Here is a 17,047-nt window from a genome sequence, read left to right on the forward strand (position 1 = left end):
ATTCCCCTTACAATTGAGTCCCTTATCACTACAGCCTTGCCATTCTTCTTCCTGCCCAGCTGCGCAGCAGAGCGAGCCACGGTGCCATGAACCTGGCTGCTGCTGCCTTCCCCTGGTGAGCCATCTCCCTCAACAGTATTCAAAGCGGTATATCTGTTTTGCAGGGAGATGACCGCAGAGGACACCTGCACTGCCTTCTTACTCTTGCTCTGTCTTTTGGTCACCCATTTTCTATCTCCCTCAGTATCTTTCACCTGCGGTGTGACCAACTCGCTAAACGTTATATCCACGACGCCCTCAGCATCGCGGATGCTCCAAAGTGAGTCCATCCGCATCTCCAGAGCCGTCAAGCGGTCTAACAGGAGCTGCAACTGGACATACTTCTTGCACGTGAAGGAGCCAGGGACAGTGGACGTGTCCCTGAGCTCCCACATTGCACACGAGGAGCATGACACGGGTCTGAGATCTCCTGCCATGTCTTAAACCTTCGGTTAACTTCAACAATTACAATTCCCCCCCCCCCGCCCCCAAAATAAATAAATAAATAAACAAACAACGAAGAAAAAAATAAATAAATATACCAATGAAAAGAAAAAGAAAACAGAAACACTACTTACCAGTCACTTACCAGGGATAAAAAGCACTTCTTCCCCACCCAGCTTCAAACCCATCGCAGGTGTACAATACTCCCCATTATTTTGATTATTGAAATCTTCCTATAATCCCTTTTTAGGCTTCGGCAGCCATTGGAGAGATGCATTCTGTTGTCTAATAACATGGAAAATATTGCTTCTCAACTGCAGTATTAACTGCATATTAAGGTATGAAATGAAAAAATAACTTTCTAGAAACTCACCGGAGGCAATCATCAAGCAAAATAATAGTGGGTTGCTTCAGATCGAAATACTGGATGTGAATGACGTTACATAAATAAATGCTCTTTTATTCCTGATGTGACACTGAACTGTTTTGAGGTGGTTAACGTGAAACTACATGAAGATGTAAGAACAACTGGAAAACATGGTAGGCAGATATACATTGGCCATGTCGGCAAAAACTCATTTGGATCTCATGGGGTGGGCGGCACGGTAGCACAGTGGTTAGCACTGTTGCATCACCGCCCCTGAAATGAAATGAAAATGAAAATCGTTTATTGTCACAAGTAGGCTTCAATGAAGTTACTGTGAAAAGCCCCAAGTCGCCACATTCCAGCGCCTGTTCGGGGAGGATGGACGGGAAATCAAACCTGGGTCCCAGGTTTGATTCCCGGCTTGGGTCACTGTCTGTGTGGAGTCTGCACTTCTCCCCGTGACTGCGTGGATTTCCACTGGGTGCTCTGGTTTCCTCCCACAAGTCCCGAAAGACGTGCTTGTTAGGTGAATTGGACATTCTGAATCCTCCCTCTACGTACGCGAACAAGCGTCGGAGTGTTGCAACTAGGGGATTTTCACAGTAACGTCATTGCAGTGTTAATGTAAGCCTACTTGTGACAATAAAGATTATATTATTATGAGAGCATGGTTGAATGATTGCAAATTTGGAACCCACCAGGAGAGTGTTGACAATACTAGGAGCTGAAGTAACTGAGGGGAAAGTGGTTGGGAAACACCCAAAAGATGACATAAATACCAGGTACTAGATGTGTCTTGTCCATTAGTCCGGTGAGGCCACCACACGAGACTGGCAGTTGGTTGGAGTCAAAGTCTACTTTGTCGAGCAGAGAAGGAGACTTTCTGGTTTTCGTCGCATTTGGTTTGTGATCTTTTATCGTCAGTTGCTTTTCCACAATCATTTTCCCTGAGCAGAAAAGATAATAACCGGAAATGTTAATCAAGACAAATAGAATTACAGGGAATACCAGCGAAGAAAGATCCCAACAAATCTGTGACAGTCTTTTCCCCACTTAAGTCAGTTAATTTATTCCAATCGTCTCACTATAAAATGTCAAAAACATCTAACTTCTCCAGCCCCTCATTAAGAGTAAAACCTTTTGACCTCTGATGATACACTAGTGATTCCACACTGCTTCCTGTGATGAGTGGGGTACAGAGAACTGCACACAGTAGAGTTCGGCCTAAGATCTGGTATAAATTCAGCTTCAGCTCCTTGCTTTTCCAATCCAGAAATAAAAATTTAGGATTGCAGGGGCAGCACGGTAGCATTGCGGATAGCACAATTGCTTCACAGCTCCAGGGTCCCAGGTTCGATTCCGGCTTGGGTCACTATCTGTGCGGAGTCTGCACATCCTCCCCGTGTGTGCGTGGGTTTCCTCCGGGTGCTCCGGTTTCCTCCCACAGCCCAAAGATGTGCAGGTTAGTTGGATTGGCCATGATAGATTGCCCTTAGTGTCCAAAATTGTCCTTAGTGTTGGGTGGAGTTACTGGGTTGTGGGGATAGGGTGGAGGTGTTGACCTTGGGTGGGGTGCTCTTTACAAGAGCCGATGCAGACTCGATGGGCCGAATGGCCTCCTTCTGCACTGTAAATTCTATGAAAATTGTTTTGCAATTCTTTCCTAATTTGCATGGACATTACCATGATTGATTAGTGAATCTATGCTGTAGGTGAAGAGTTGTTCACAGCTGGAAAGCAGTGGAAATGGAGAATGATGAAAAGAGTGAAAGGTAAAGAGGCAGTGAGAGGAAGAGACATGTTGAGGAAGAAACAGGGATAGTGTAGAACAAGTGGTTATGTGATGACCTGGTTTCTTAAGCAGTCACCATGGGTTGAAAGACAGTGCCAAGGAATCGCCACCGTATTGGCCCTCCATGTTCACCCACATAGATAGCGAAGTCTCCAGATGTGCACCATGCAATGCACTCCAGCCACATCAAACAAAAAGAACCGTTACACCTACATGGAGTGGCATGGTGGCACAGTGATTAGCACTGCTGCCTCACACTCCAGGACCCCGGCTTAAATTCTGGCCGCGGATGGTTGTCTCTGTGGTATTTGCACTTTCTCCCCGTGTAGTTATGGCTTCACATTGGAGCAACAAATCAGAATCTAGTGGTCTGCTTTGCCCTCATTCTCATCATTATTTTGATTATTCAAATCTGCCTTTTATCCCTTATTAGGCTTTGGCAGCCATTGGGGAAATGCATTCCACCGTCTAATAACGCGGAAAATATTGCTTCTGAACTGCAGTATTTTTATTTTTAAAAAAAAATTTAGTGTACCAAATTAATTTTTTCCAATTAAGGGCCAATTTAGCGTGGCCAAGCCACCTAGCCTACACATCTTTAGGTTGTGGGGGCGAAACCCACGCAAACACGGGGAGAATGTGCAAACTCCACACGGACAGTGACCCAGAGCCGGGATCGAACCTGGGACCTCGGCGCTGTGAGACTCCAGGGCTAACTCTGTAGCCATCTGGTATGGCCACTTTCGGTATACAAAATGGACGCTCACAGAGACTCTAGGGAAATATGGACAATACTAAGCAACAAGCAGGCACAGAGCCTGAATGTATATTTGGGAAGCAGTCAGCAGATGGAATCAAAACTCGAGGGTCGATTAACATATTGATGGCCCATCCCCGAGGAACAACGGACTAATACTCAGGTAGCCGATACTGTCACAGACATCCCGGCACCAGTACCCCAACCGAAAGACACAAACAAAGCAAGGCCAACGGCCACCTTGGACACGCCCAGCCAGCAGGGCACCCACCCCTTTATTGGTTTAGATCGATGATAATGATCAAGAAGCTGCCCAATTGATTGGGACCAAGTTTAAGGCCCGCCTAAAAGCGGGCAAAGCCCTTCCAAGTATAAGAAGGAACCCCCGACAAAGATTCAGTCTCTTGGATTCGGCTCTCAAGCGGAGACCCATCCACCAGCATCACGAGAAGCAAGTAAGTTCTTTTTAAAAAATATATATTTATTCAAATTTTTCAACAAATTTTCAACAAAACCACCCCCCCCCCCACAACAAAAAGAAATCAACAAGAATACAACAAGTAGAAATTATACATTGGAATTCCCCCATATACAGTAACCCCCCATATAACAGTAAAAAGCACAAATAGGGGGAAAAAAACTCACCTTAACCCAAATACCACCCCAAGAGAAACTAACTGGTGTATTGGCTCTTTGATCGGTATTCGGGTTGAACCTTGTGGCGGTATCGAGAGATACCTGGCGACTCTGAAAGTATACTCATAATTAGGATTAAGAAGTGTGTTATTTGCATGCGTACTAACAAGGAATATAAGGTAAACTTGATAGATTTTGTTGCGTAAAACTGTCGGGGGTTTTGTAGACCGGAAAATAGCGTAAGCCGTACCCATGTTGACATCACCACTTTATTCCCCCTGTCCCAAATTCGGTAGAAACCCAAAGATAGCAGTAGAAATTGTAATTAAGGCAATGGAACGCCTTATGAACCCCCAGGAATTTGAATGCGCAGCGACCAGTAGAGCAGGGCAGTGTACCATATGGGAAGAGGAAATTAGAAAATATCTCAAAGGGGAAGGATGGCCCCTTTGGAGCAAATTTTGTGCAAACGATGAAACAGGTCCCGGGAGTATAGAACATGGGCACGATTCTCCACTCCCGCGCCGGTTGGGAGAATCGCCTGGGCCGCCAAAATTTCCGGGACGCCGGTCCAACGCCCTCCCACGATTCTCCCAAGCGGAAGGAACGGCCCGGTCGGGTTTCGCGGGCTGCAGGCCGGAGAATCGCCGGAGACACCCAAAATGGCGATTCTCCGGCACCCCTGCTATTCTCAGGCCCAGATGGGCCGAGCGGCCAGGCCAAAACAGCGGGTTCCCCCTGCCGCCCTCCACACCTGGTCGCTGCCGTCGTGAGCGGTGCGTGAACGCTGGGGGGGGGGCGGCCTGCGGGGGGGGGCGAGGGGGGATCCTGCACCCGGGGGTACCTGAAATGTGCGGTGGCCCGCGATCGGTGCCGACCGTTCGTCGAGCCATCCTCTCTGAAGGAGGACCTCCTTCCTTCCGCGGCCCCGAAAGATCCGTCTGCCATCTTCTTGCGGGGCGAACTTAGAGAGAATGGCAACCACGCATGCGCGGATGACACCCGTTATGCGGCGCCGGCCACGTCATCTATGCGGCGCTGCCTTTACGCGGGCGACAAGGCCTGGCGCGTGTAGATGACGCAGCCCCGATCCTGGCCCATTGTCAGGGCTTGAATCGGTCGGGATCGGGGCCGTTTCGCGCCGTCGTGAACCTCGACGGCGTTCACGACGGTGCGGCCACTTCGGCGCGGGAGTGGAGAATCCCGCCCCCTATTTGGTGGGAGAACCTGACCGAAATTCATAAGAAAAAATTCGGAAAAGCTCATAAGCCGATGGCAACCGTGTCCTGCTTGGCACAATTGCGAGGCACAGAGGAGGTCGTGAAGACGCTCCGCAGAGAGATTTAAGACAGAGAGAAGAATAGTGAGGGCGACGTTAGCGAGTACGAAAAAGTTAACAGGCAACGTAGAGAGCAGTTAGCGGCGAAGGACAAGGAGACGGCTGATGTCAAACGGGCACACCAATCTGGTCTCGTTCACCTAAGCAACTTTCAGTCACAGTACGATAAGGCCTACCAAGACACGCAACACATGGTGTTGGTACGAGAAGAGACAGAACACCAAGTCGAGCAATTAAAGAAACAATGTAATGATTTAAAAGCAGACCTACGAGCACTCCACAGTTTCACGACGGAACAAAGGCAGAGTTCGGTAGACCACATCAAATGCCGAAAGCAAATTGCAGACCTGCAATCCCCGCTTTCTGTACAAAATGGATTCCAGAATACATTTGGACCCCAGTTAGATTAGGAAAATGGCCCCGATTGGCATGAGTTAAATGAGACTGCCCATCGATATGTACGTGGCACATGTACTCAGGACAAACCTCAGAAAAGAAAGGCACCCCCACCCCCGACTGCACAGGTAGAGCACAACCCCATGAACCCTGTCACCACACAGCGCAGGGCCACAACAGACGGAGACCCAGATTTTCTGTACACCACCCCATTAACCGTCACTCAATTAAGGGACGCGTGTGATAAGATAACACCGTTCCTACCCACACCATTATTTCACAAGAGTCAAACAACAGGCGACCATGTACGGCCTGGATGAAAAAAAGCAAGTGAAGCTCACAGTTTTGAGCTGCGACCCCTCAGTCGTGGCAGTCCTTCCCGACCCAAAAAATGAAGGAGAAGGCACCCTACAAGCAATGCATGCAGCGATCCTAGATGCGATCGGCTACAATAAGGGAGACCCCGTAGGAGGCCTAAATAAATGTAGGCAGAAAAAGACAGAGCACCCAACAGCATTTGCTGTACGCCTTTGGATTCATTTCACAGAGAGTTAGCCCACGCCCATTTGACACCAGACAATATGGCCAAATGGACTCGCATCCTAGTCTCTCACGCGACTGAAGCAGGACAGAGAGCTTATGCCAATTATGATGCCTCAGACGAGACCCACAATGAGAAATGGGTACTAAAGAGATTGTCCTGAGCTTGGGAACAGTCCTTTCAGGGAAAAACAGGTTACAGTAAAGCAGAGGAAGAGCAGACAGATGCTAACATGCATCCAGTTAGGACACATCAGAACCCCGCATGGGTAAATGAGGGAAGAAACCGCCCACAGCAGCCTAAATCCCAAGAATGTTACAATTGCAGACAATTAGGACACTACGCACGAGAGTGCACGAGAGTGCAATGTGCCCCAGAAACAGCAGTGAAACCAGCAGGTAAACACCCTGAATAAGAATAGGGCCAAGCCAATTCATAGTATTAGCGACCATTCAGATAACGCAGACATGAACGGCACCGATTGACAGTGTTCGGACTCCCCAACTTGGGTCTGCGATACCCTTTGGGACAAGTCCGGAAGGCCGGGAGTAGCAGGCACAGTCTGGGGACACCCCGTAGAATTTCTTTGGTACACAGGAGGGTCCCGTACCACGCTCAACTCCTCCACAATGTTTCAACGAGACACATGGCCCACCACAGACACCATTACTCTCAGCGGTTTTACAGGGCACTTGCAGCAGGGACACATCACAGCCCCTGTAGTGATTCAGATAGGGAATAGTAAAACCAAACACCCCGTAGTTCGAGTCGATCTACCCCAGACAGCCGAACACATTTTGGGGATAGACTTTATGAGCTCCCACAATCTATCGTTCGACCCCGTAAACAAATGTGTGTTAAGAAAGGCAAAGGCAGCACGAGCCCCTGCCACGCTCACAGTTGGAGACTACGCACACAGAATTAGCGCAGTAGGAGACTTCTGGTTCGACCCTCGAGCCATTAGTTAGGATAAAGACGTTAGAGACGTTTTACAGCGACACAAAGCAGCTTTTGCCCAGCATAAGCACGACTGCGGCAAAATAGCAGGCTTAGTAAACATTACAGGTCCCAACCCCAAACCCCAAAAACAATACGGTTTTCCACAATAAGCAGAGGGAGAAATCGCAAAGGTTATCCAGAGTCTGCTTGACCAAGGCGTACTCCGTTCAGTAGCCTCAACAAACAATGCCCCAATTTGGCCCATCAGGAAACCCGATGGATCATGGCGACTGACCATCAATTATAGGAAACTAAACAAAGTAACCCCAGTAGCTGCCCCCACCGTAGCCACAAGTCCCAAGACAATGTTAAAACAGGGACTCCAGTCAAACAGTTTTTCGGTTTTGGACATTAGCAATGGCTTTTGGTCCATTCCATTGGATAAAGCGTGCCAATATAAATTTGCTTTCACCTTCCAGGGACAGCAATACACGTGGATGTGCCTACCGCAAGACTTCCACAACTCCCCCTCCATTTTCCACCGACAGCTGGCGAATGGATTAGCTAAATTTTCCCAACCCGATTGCCTTGTCCAGTATGTAGACGACTTGATTCTACAGACGGACACTAAGGGAGAGCACATTTCGCTTCTCACCGAATTATTAGGACTCCTTCAAGAAATTGCATGTAAAGTAAACCCCAAAAAGGCCCAGATTCTACAAGAAAAAGTAATTTACTTAGGCACAGTGATCACCCACGGCAAACGCGAGATCGAGCAGAAACGCATTGATTCCATTGTCAAATTACCCCTGTCCCATAATCTCACAGCCCTCTGGTCATTTCTAGGACTGGTCGGCTACTGCAGGAATCACATAGACGGTTTTGCCACAAAGGCAGCACCTCTTTCCGAACTCCTAAAGAAGCAAGCTCCATGGGAATGGCTTCCACAGCACACAGTTGCTGTGGATGCAGTGAAACGAGCCCTCAGCACAGCTCCCACATTACAGGTCCCAGACCCACTCTCCCCATGCGCAATTGAGGTTGCAACCACCGACCAAACCCTTTCGGCCGTGCTCCTCCAAGAAACACACGATCGTTTAGGCCCCGTAGCATATGCCTCACGAGTTCTCGACCCAGTTGAGCCAAGATTTTCTGCCTGCGAAAGGCACCTGCTCGCAGTTTTTTGGGCTGTTCAATACTTCGCCTACATAACAGGACTCAACCCCGTCACTATTTTAACAAAGCACACCCCAACCCAACTTCTGCTAGATGGTAGACTAAAGGACGGCACAGTCAGCCAAATTCGCCCCTTCTCTTACAAGGACGGGACATTACAGTAAAGAGGACAAAAACACACACTTTCCTCGCAGACAATTTACATTATGCAGGCACCCCACATGAGTGTGAAATAATCACCACCAGGCACAACACAGGACCCTTTGTACCAAAGTCAGCTCCCCTGAAGCCAAGTACTACACCCCAGAGACCCCAGCCCACAGACATAGGCGCACCCCTAAAGATTTATATGGATGGCACCTCCACAGTTTTGAACGGTAAATTAATTACTGGTTGTGGCATATATGTAGAGGATGCAGAGGGGCGCGCGTTAGAGGAGATATCCTTGAAATTGCCTGGCCATCTAAGCTCACAGGCAGCAGAATTAGCAGCCGTAGCATATATTGTAGAGCACCCCGACTCGTTCCCGACCCCAGCCGAAATATACTCCGACAGCTTATATGTCTGCAATAGTTTAACGGAATTCCTACCCCTGAGGGAATCTAGAGGATTTGTTTCCGCGGATAGAAAACCCCTACCCTCAGCCCCATTACTCCAGCATATTCTCAGGACAGCTAAAGATCGGAAATATGATATCATTAAAGTTCGTTGCCACCATCGTTCTTCCTCCCCTGGTAACGTTAAGGCAGACGCCCTAGCAAAGGCAGGTTCCAAACACGGTCACTTTTGGAATTCCCCCGAGTGTGCCCCAGTACACGCGGTCCAGTTCTCACAGACCAACATTCAAGATTTATCTCAGGCCCAAACGGAAGACGCACAGCTCAGGGAAGTTTTAAAAGGCAACTTCCCAGCCCCCTACGATAAATACAAGAACACTTTGACGACACATGACGGTATAATTTTAAACAAAGGTATTTATGTAGTCCCCACCCAGGACAGAAACCAAATTATTTGCCAATTCCATGACAACCATGGACATCAAGGCATAAAAGCAACACTCGCCCACCTCAGACCTCTCTGCTGGTGGCCCGAATTGAAATCCAATGTAACTCACTACATTGAAAACTGTTTAATCTGCGCCCAGAACAATCCGGACAGACCCGGACAGATATGCACGGAAAGGTCAGCTTAGTCACATCCGCACTGTTAATGGCCCCTGGACGTATTTGCAGATTGATTACATAGAACCCCTACCCCCCCCGCAAGAATGGTTTTCAGTATGTGTTGGTGGTCATGACACCTTCACGAAATGGGTGGAAGCTTTTCCATCCAGAACTAACACGGTAAAAATGACAGCCAAGATCCAAACGCAGCACATCTGCACAAGATGGGGCCTTCCCCGCAGTATAGAGTCAGACCAAGGCTCACATTTTAAAGGACGGGTCATGAAAAACGTCCTCACAATTTTCGGCATCCGCCAAAAATTCCATATTGCATATCACGCCCAATCAAGCGGAATCGAAGAGAGAATGAATAGAACTCTCAAGGTAACCCTCAGGAAAATGGTGCAACAGCACAACACCACATGGGACACAGTTCGCCCCTTTGCACTAATGTTCATAAGGAACACGGTATCCACTTCGACAGGATACACCCCCCACACGCTCATGACCGGACGACTCATGAAGGGGACAGAATACTTGTTAGCGCTTGATTTGGTCAGCCCCACAGTCACCGCCCTCATCCATGAGAAAGCAGAACAGCAGATTCTCGATAATGTTAAAGCAGCCCAGCTTGCCGCAGCTGTTAGGCTTGGGACACGAAAGAAGCAAAGTAAAGTTTGCTTTGACAAGACAGTACACGCCACAGAATTTGTAGTAGGGCAGCAGGTCATGCTATCCCTGTACAACCCCAGTTCATTCCTCGCCCCCAAATTTGCAGGACCCTACTCCATTTCTGAAAAGTCAGCCCCTCCGTATACAAGATCACCTATCCCAATGGCAAGTTTGGATGGTTTCACATAAATCAGCTTAAGGCTTATGGCACACAGAACAACCACTCACACCACATCTCACTTGCAGCAGCAGATGACCACACCCCGCCCACGGATGCCCTATTCCTCCCCTCCCCCAACCAGTCCAACCCATCCTCAGACGCTACTGTGACTCCACCCCCAGAGGCACGACTCCGCCTCTCCTTTCATTAATCCAGCACCGACAGCGACAGCGATAGCGACAGCCCCGTGGCACCGCGACACGATTACGCTCCTGCACCAGGCACCACTCCCAGCGACTCCGAACAGGATTCGTTCGACCCCATTGAGACCACGTATATAAAAGTCCCTGAACCGGACCCACCGCCCGACGACTATGGATTGCCCCCTACCACCTCCAACCTCGACACGAAACATTGGCACCGCGACAATTCTTACAGACTCATCCGGAATGATGAAATGGACCCCACTTCGCCCCAAGCAGCTTTGGCACAGCTACTCCAGTCATGAGTGTGGCAACCGGGAGAAGATGATGACTTAGAGTCTGACTCCCACCAGACGAGCCCCTTTGTGACTCTGTTCGCTATAGAGCAATGAGGTGTCCAGATGATGGTAAAAAGGAACCGAGGGAGATTTACGGTGTCCTTCTGATGGAGCCTGCCCGATTTTGTTATGTTAGTTTGTTACTTTAAATGTTTGTTACTTTAAATGTTGAATGTTGTTTGTGCACTTAAACTTTATTCACGGCCCCATGCCACCACTCTTTTAACATCCATTGGCAGTTAAAGGAACTAGTTTGTCGGCAGACACCCAATCATAACTACTCTTCCGATTCGAAGGTAATCTTAAGAGGCAGTATCCACGATGAACACAAATTCTTTCCGTTCTTGTCCAGTCACTCAGGCAGTGGAGTAACGGCACTGATCTCTGCCCTGCCTGAGGACCCCCATCTGGTCAGCTACGCTTGGGTAGTGCACTTACGGCAAGGTCACCGTCCTACCCGGGGACTCCACCCATTCTTGCCCCGCCACGGCCCATACGCACCCAATTCGGAACTTTTGGTTCAAAACTCTTTTGTTTGTTTTCCGGTGACCCTTAGGTTGCTCTCCCATATGCTATTTACATCCTCAAACACTTGGATGGTACACTCACCGCAACGATCACACAGGCTGCGAGACTACTCGCGCTGTGACAGTATTTTCTTCTCGGTTGTCTGGTCCCCAAAATATTTGGTTTAAAAAAAAAATGAGCGAGTCACATATGGTGCCAATTCTAATGGGCAATTGGTAATAAAAGGACTGACAGACAGACATACAAGATCTTAAACAAGATAATAACAGATATTATGCTTGTGTCCACAGGAAATCCAGAACACCAGAATACAAAGGAAGACCAAAAAAGAAAAAGAGAACATGAAGACAGACATCATGATCTACATCTGGATCTTTGTGGGATCCCTCCAGTTGCGCACGGACGCGACCCCCCCGACCCCTATCCCACAGGCAGTGAATGTTTCCCATCCCTACCATACCCCACACCCAGTGACAGCCACTAATACACCAACCTGATGTGACAAATTTATCACATGGTATTCCCTGTCCTACATCGTGGAAGCACTGTTAGTCATAGCGATACTCTGTAGTGTCATCCAGACACTGAGACTTAGGAAATGGCGAAGGAAAGCCTCCCACACTCCGGTATATACCCTCAGACCCCCAATTTCGGACTTCAGCAAACCCCCCACTCACTTTAAGTGAATAAAGTGCATCGGCTAATTTTTTGTTTGTTCTAATGAAGATGTGAAATCCTGTACTTGACCGCCAAGATACAGAGACATGTAATGCTGTTGTATAGTTTATACTGTTGTAAATTCTTTTAATTCACTAAGGATAGTTTAGATAAGAATAGTTAGAGGTTCCCGTGTTTTAACTGTAATGCATGCCTGAATGTCATGGCGCCCCTTAGAATGTTATAACAATGTGATGTATATAAAGCAATTTAGGTAAAAGTTCCAATCCATAGGACAGAGTAGAGTAGAGCCTGTCCTTGATTGTGGGTGCTCGACTTAGGCAGAGAACAAAGAAGATTCAGTAATATGATCCTTCACGCTTCGCGTTGAGGATCACAAGGAGATGGCCACTTTCGGTTTACAAAATGGACGCTCACAGAGACTCTAGGGAAATATGGACAATACTAAGCAACAAGCAGGCATAGAGCCTGAATGTATATTTGGGAAGCAGTCAGCAGACGGAATCAAAATTCTAGGGTCGATTAACATATTGATGGCCCATCTCTGAGGAACAAAGGACTAATACTCAGGTAGCCGATACTGTCGCAGGCATCCCGGTGCCCATACCCCAACCGAAAGACACAAACAAAGCAAGGCCAACGGCCACATTGGACATGCCCAGCCATCAGGGCACCCACCTCTTTATTGGTTTAGATCGATGATAATGATCTAGAAGCTGCCCAATTAATTGGGACCAAGTTTAAGGCCCGCCTAAAAGCGCGCAAAGCCCCTCCAAGTATAAGAAGGAACCCCCGACAAAGATTCAGTCTCTTGGATTCGGCTCTCAAGCGGAGAGACCCATCCACCAGCATCACCAGAAGTAAGTAAGTTCAAGGTAAACGCTCGCTACCAGACGGACGACCTTAGCTGTACTCCTGTTACCTCTTCGAACCCAACAGCCTCAGGTCCGAACAACGGCCATTGTTCCTCTGACCTAAGTGGGCACCTGAAGTTAAGTATAGGTGTTAGTGATAGAGAAAGTTTAGCTTGTAGTGTTATTGTGCATGAGTAAATCATACCGTGTGTAAATAAATACCATTGACTTTGAATAACTAACTGGTGTATTGGCTTTTTGATCGGTATTCGGGTTGAACCTTGTGGCGGTATAGAGAGATACCTGGCGACTCTGAAATTATACTCATAATTAGGATTAAGAAAGGCAACCTTATTAACCGCCATATTTATAACCAAATAAATATAGCAACTACTCACTGCGCCACTGTGCTGCCCAACTGCAGTATTAACCAAAGAACAAAGAACAAAGAAATGTACAGCACAGGAACAGGCCCTTCGGCCCTCCAAGTCCGTGCCGACCATGCTGCCCGACTAAACTCCAACCTTCTACACTTCCTGGGTCCGTATCCCTCTATTCCCATCCTATTCATGTATTTGTTAAGATGCCCCTTAAATGTCACTATCGTCCCTGCTTCCACCACCTCCTCCGGTAGCGAGTTCCAGGCACCCACTACCCTCTGCGTTAAAAACTTGCCTCGTACATCCACTCTAAACCTTGCCACTCTCACCTTAAACCTATGCCCCCTAGTAATTGACCCCTCTACCCTGGGGAAAAGCCTCTGACTATCCACTCTGTCTATGCCCCTCATAATTTTGTAGACCTCTATCAGGTCTCCCCTCCACCTCCTTCGTTCCAGTGAGAACAAACCGAGTTTATTCAACCGCTCCTCATAGCTAATGCCCTCCATACCAGGCAACATTCTGGTAAATCTCTTCTGCACCCTCTCGAAAGCCTCCACATCCTTCTGGTAGTGTGGCGACCAGAATTGAACACTATACCCCAAGTGTGGCCTAACTAAGGTTCTATACCGCTGCAACATGACTTGCCAATTCTTATACTCAATGCCCCGGCCAATGAAGGCAAGCATGCCGTATGCCTTCTTGACTACCTTCTCCACCTGTGTTGCCCCTTTCAATGACCTGTGGACCTGTACTCCTAGATCTCTTTGACTTTCAATACTCTTGAGGGTTCTACCATTCACTGTATATTCCCTACCTGCATCAGACCTTCCAAAATGCATTACCTCACATTTGTCCGGATTAAACTCCATCTGCCATCTCTCCGCCCAAGTCTCCAAACAATCTAAATCCTGCTGTATCCTCTGACAGTCCTCATCGCTATCCGCAATTCCACCAACCTTTGTGTCGTCTGCAAACTTACCAATCAGACCAGTTACATTTTCCTCCAAATCATTTATATATACTACAAAGAGCAAAGGTCCCAGCACTGATCCCTGTGGAACACCACTGGTCACAGCCCTCCAATTAGAAAAGCATCCTTCCATTGCTACTCTCTGCCTTCTATGACCTAGCCAGTTCTGTATCCACCTTGCCAGCTCACCCCTGATCCCGTGTGACTTCACCTTTTGTACTAGTCTACCATGAGGGACCTTGTCAAAGGCCTTACTGAAGTCCATATAGACAACATCCACTGCCCTACCTGCATCAATCATCTTTGTGACCTGTTCTAAAAACTCTATCAAGTTAGTGAGACATGACCTCCCCTTCACAAAACCATGCTGCCTCTCACTAATACGTCCATTTGCTTCCAAATGGGAGTAGATCCTGTCTCGAAGAATTCTCTCCAGTAATTTCCCTACCACTGAAGTAAGGCTCACCGGCCTGTAGTTCCCTGGATTATCCTTGCTACCCTTCTTAAACAGAGGAACAACATTGGCTATTCTCCAGTCCTCTGGGACATCCCCTGAAGACAGTGAGGATCCAAAGATTTCTGTCAAGGCCTCAGCAATTTCCTCTCCAGCCTCCTTCAGTATTCTGGGGTAGATCCCATCAGGCCCTGGGGACTTATCTACCTTAATATTTTTTAAGACACCCAACACCTCGTCTTTTTGGATCTCAATGTGACCCAGGCTATCTACACCCCCTTCTCCAGACTCAACATCTACCAATTCCTTCTCTTTGGTGAATACTGATGCAAAGTATTCATTTAGTACCTCGCCCATTTCCTCTGGCTCCACACATAGATTCCCTTGCCTATCCTTCAGTGGGCCAACCCTTTCCCCTGCTACCCTCTTGCTTTTTATGTACGTGTAAAAAGCCTTGGGATTTTCCTTAACCCTATTTGCCAATGACTTTTCGTGACCCCTTCTAGCCCTCCTGACTCCTTGCTTAAGTTCCTTCCTACTTTCCTTATATTCCACACAGGCTTCGTCTGTTCCCAGCCTTTTAGCCCTGACAAATGCCTCCTTTTTCTTTTTGACGAGGCCTACAATATCTCTCGTTATCCAAGGTTCCCGAAAATTGCCGTATTTATCCTTCTTCCTCACAGGAACATGCTGGTCCTGAATTCCTTTCAACTGACACTTGAAAGCCTCCCACATGTCAGATGTTGATTTGCCCTCAAACATCTGCCCCCAATCTATGTTCTTCAGTTCCCACCTAATATTGTTATAATTAGCCTTCCACCAATTTAGCACATTCATCCTAGGGCCACTCTTATCCTTGTCCACCAGTACTTTAAAACTTACTGAATTGTGGTCACTGTTACCGAAATGCTCCCCTACTGAAACATCTACCACCTGGCCGGGCTCATTCCCCAATACCAGGTCCAGTACCCCCCCTTCCCTAGTTGGACTGTCTACATATTGTTTTAAGAAGCCCTCCTGGATGCTCCTTACAAACTCCGCCCCGTCTAAGCCCCTGGCACTAAGTGAGTCCCAGTCAATATTGGGGAAGTTGAAGTCTCCCATCACCACAACCCTGTTGTTTTTACTCTTTTCCAAAATATGTCTACCTATCTACTCCTCTATCTCCCACTGGCTGTTGAGAGGCCTGTAGTAAACCCCCAACATTGTGACTGCACCCTTCTTATTCCTGATCTCTACCCATATAGCCTCACTGCCCTCGGAGGTGTCCTCCCGCAGTACAGCTGTGATATTCTCCCGAACCAGTAGCGCAACTCCGCCTCCCCTTTTACATCCCCCTCTATCCCGCCTGAAACATCCAAATCCTGGAACGTTTAGCTGCCAATCCTGCCCTTCCCTCAACCAGGTCTCTGTAATGGCAACAACATCATAGTTCCAAGCACTAATCAAAGCTCTAAGTTCATCTGCCTTACCGGTATTACTTCTTGCATTAAAACATATGCACTTCAGGCCACCAGACCTGCTGTGTTCAGCAACTTCTCCCTGTCTGCTCTGCCTCAGAGCCCCACTGTCCCTATTCCCTAGTTCTCCCTCAATGCTCTCACCTTCTGACCTATTGCTCCCATGCCCACCCCCCTGCCATACTAGTTTAAACCCTCCCGTGTGACACTAGCAAACCTCGCGGCCAGGATATTTATTCCTCTCCGGTTTAGATGCAACCCGTCCTTCTTATATAGGTCACACCTGCCCCGGAAGAGCTCCCAGTGGTCCAAATAATGGAAACCCTCCCTCCTACACCAGCTGTTTAGCCACGTGTTTAGCTGCTCTATCTTCCTATTTCTAGCCTCACTGGCATGTGGCACAGGGAGTAATCCCGAGATTACAACCCTAGAGGTCCTGTCTTTTAACTTTCTGCCTAGCTCCCTGAACTCCTGCTGCAGGACCTCATGCCCCTTCCTGCCTATGTCGTTAGTACCAATATGTACAACGACCTCTGCCTGTTTGCCCTCCCCCTTCAGGATGCCCTCTACCCGTTCGGAAACATCCTGGACCCTGGCACCACGGAGGCAACATACCATCCTGGAGTCTCTTTCACGTCCACAGAAGCGCCTATCTGTGCCCCTGACTATAGAGTCCCCTATTACTATTGCTCTTCTGTGCTTTTACCCTCCCTTCTGAACATCAGAGCCAGCCGTGGTGCCACTGCTCTGGCTGCTGC

General features: G+C 48.1%; 1 protein-coding gene across 1 annotated transcript in view; it reads right to left on the reverse strand.

Annotated features, from left to right (window-relative positions):
• Positions 1 to 17,047, reverse strand: part of LOC140389984 (uncharacterized) — a 150,124-nt gene that overhangs the window by 51,868 nt on the left and 81,209 nt on the right. Inside the window, 1 exon segment of the mRNA XM_072474733.1 lies at positions 1,630 to 1,797. Coding sequence (XP_072330834.1) covers positions 1,630 to 1,797 — 168 coding nt within the window.

This window comes from Scyliorhinus torazame, chromosome 14 (assembly GCF_047496885.1).
Source record: "Scyliorhinus torazame isolate Kashiwa2021f chromosome 14, sScyTor2.1, whole genome shotgun sequence".
NCBI classification, from domain to species: Eukaryota; Metazoa; Chordata; class Chondrichthyes; order Carcharhiniformes; family Scyliorhinidae; genus Scyliorhinus; species Scyliorhinus torazame.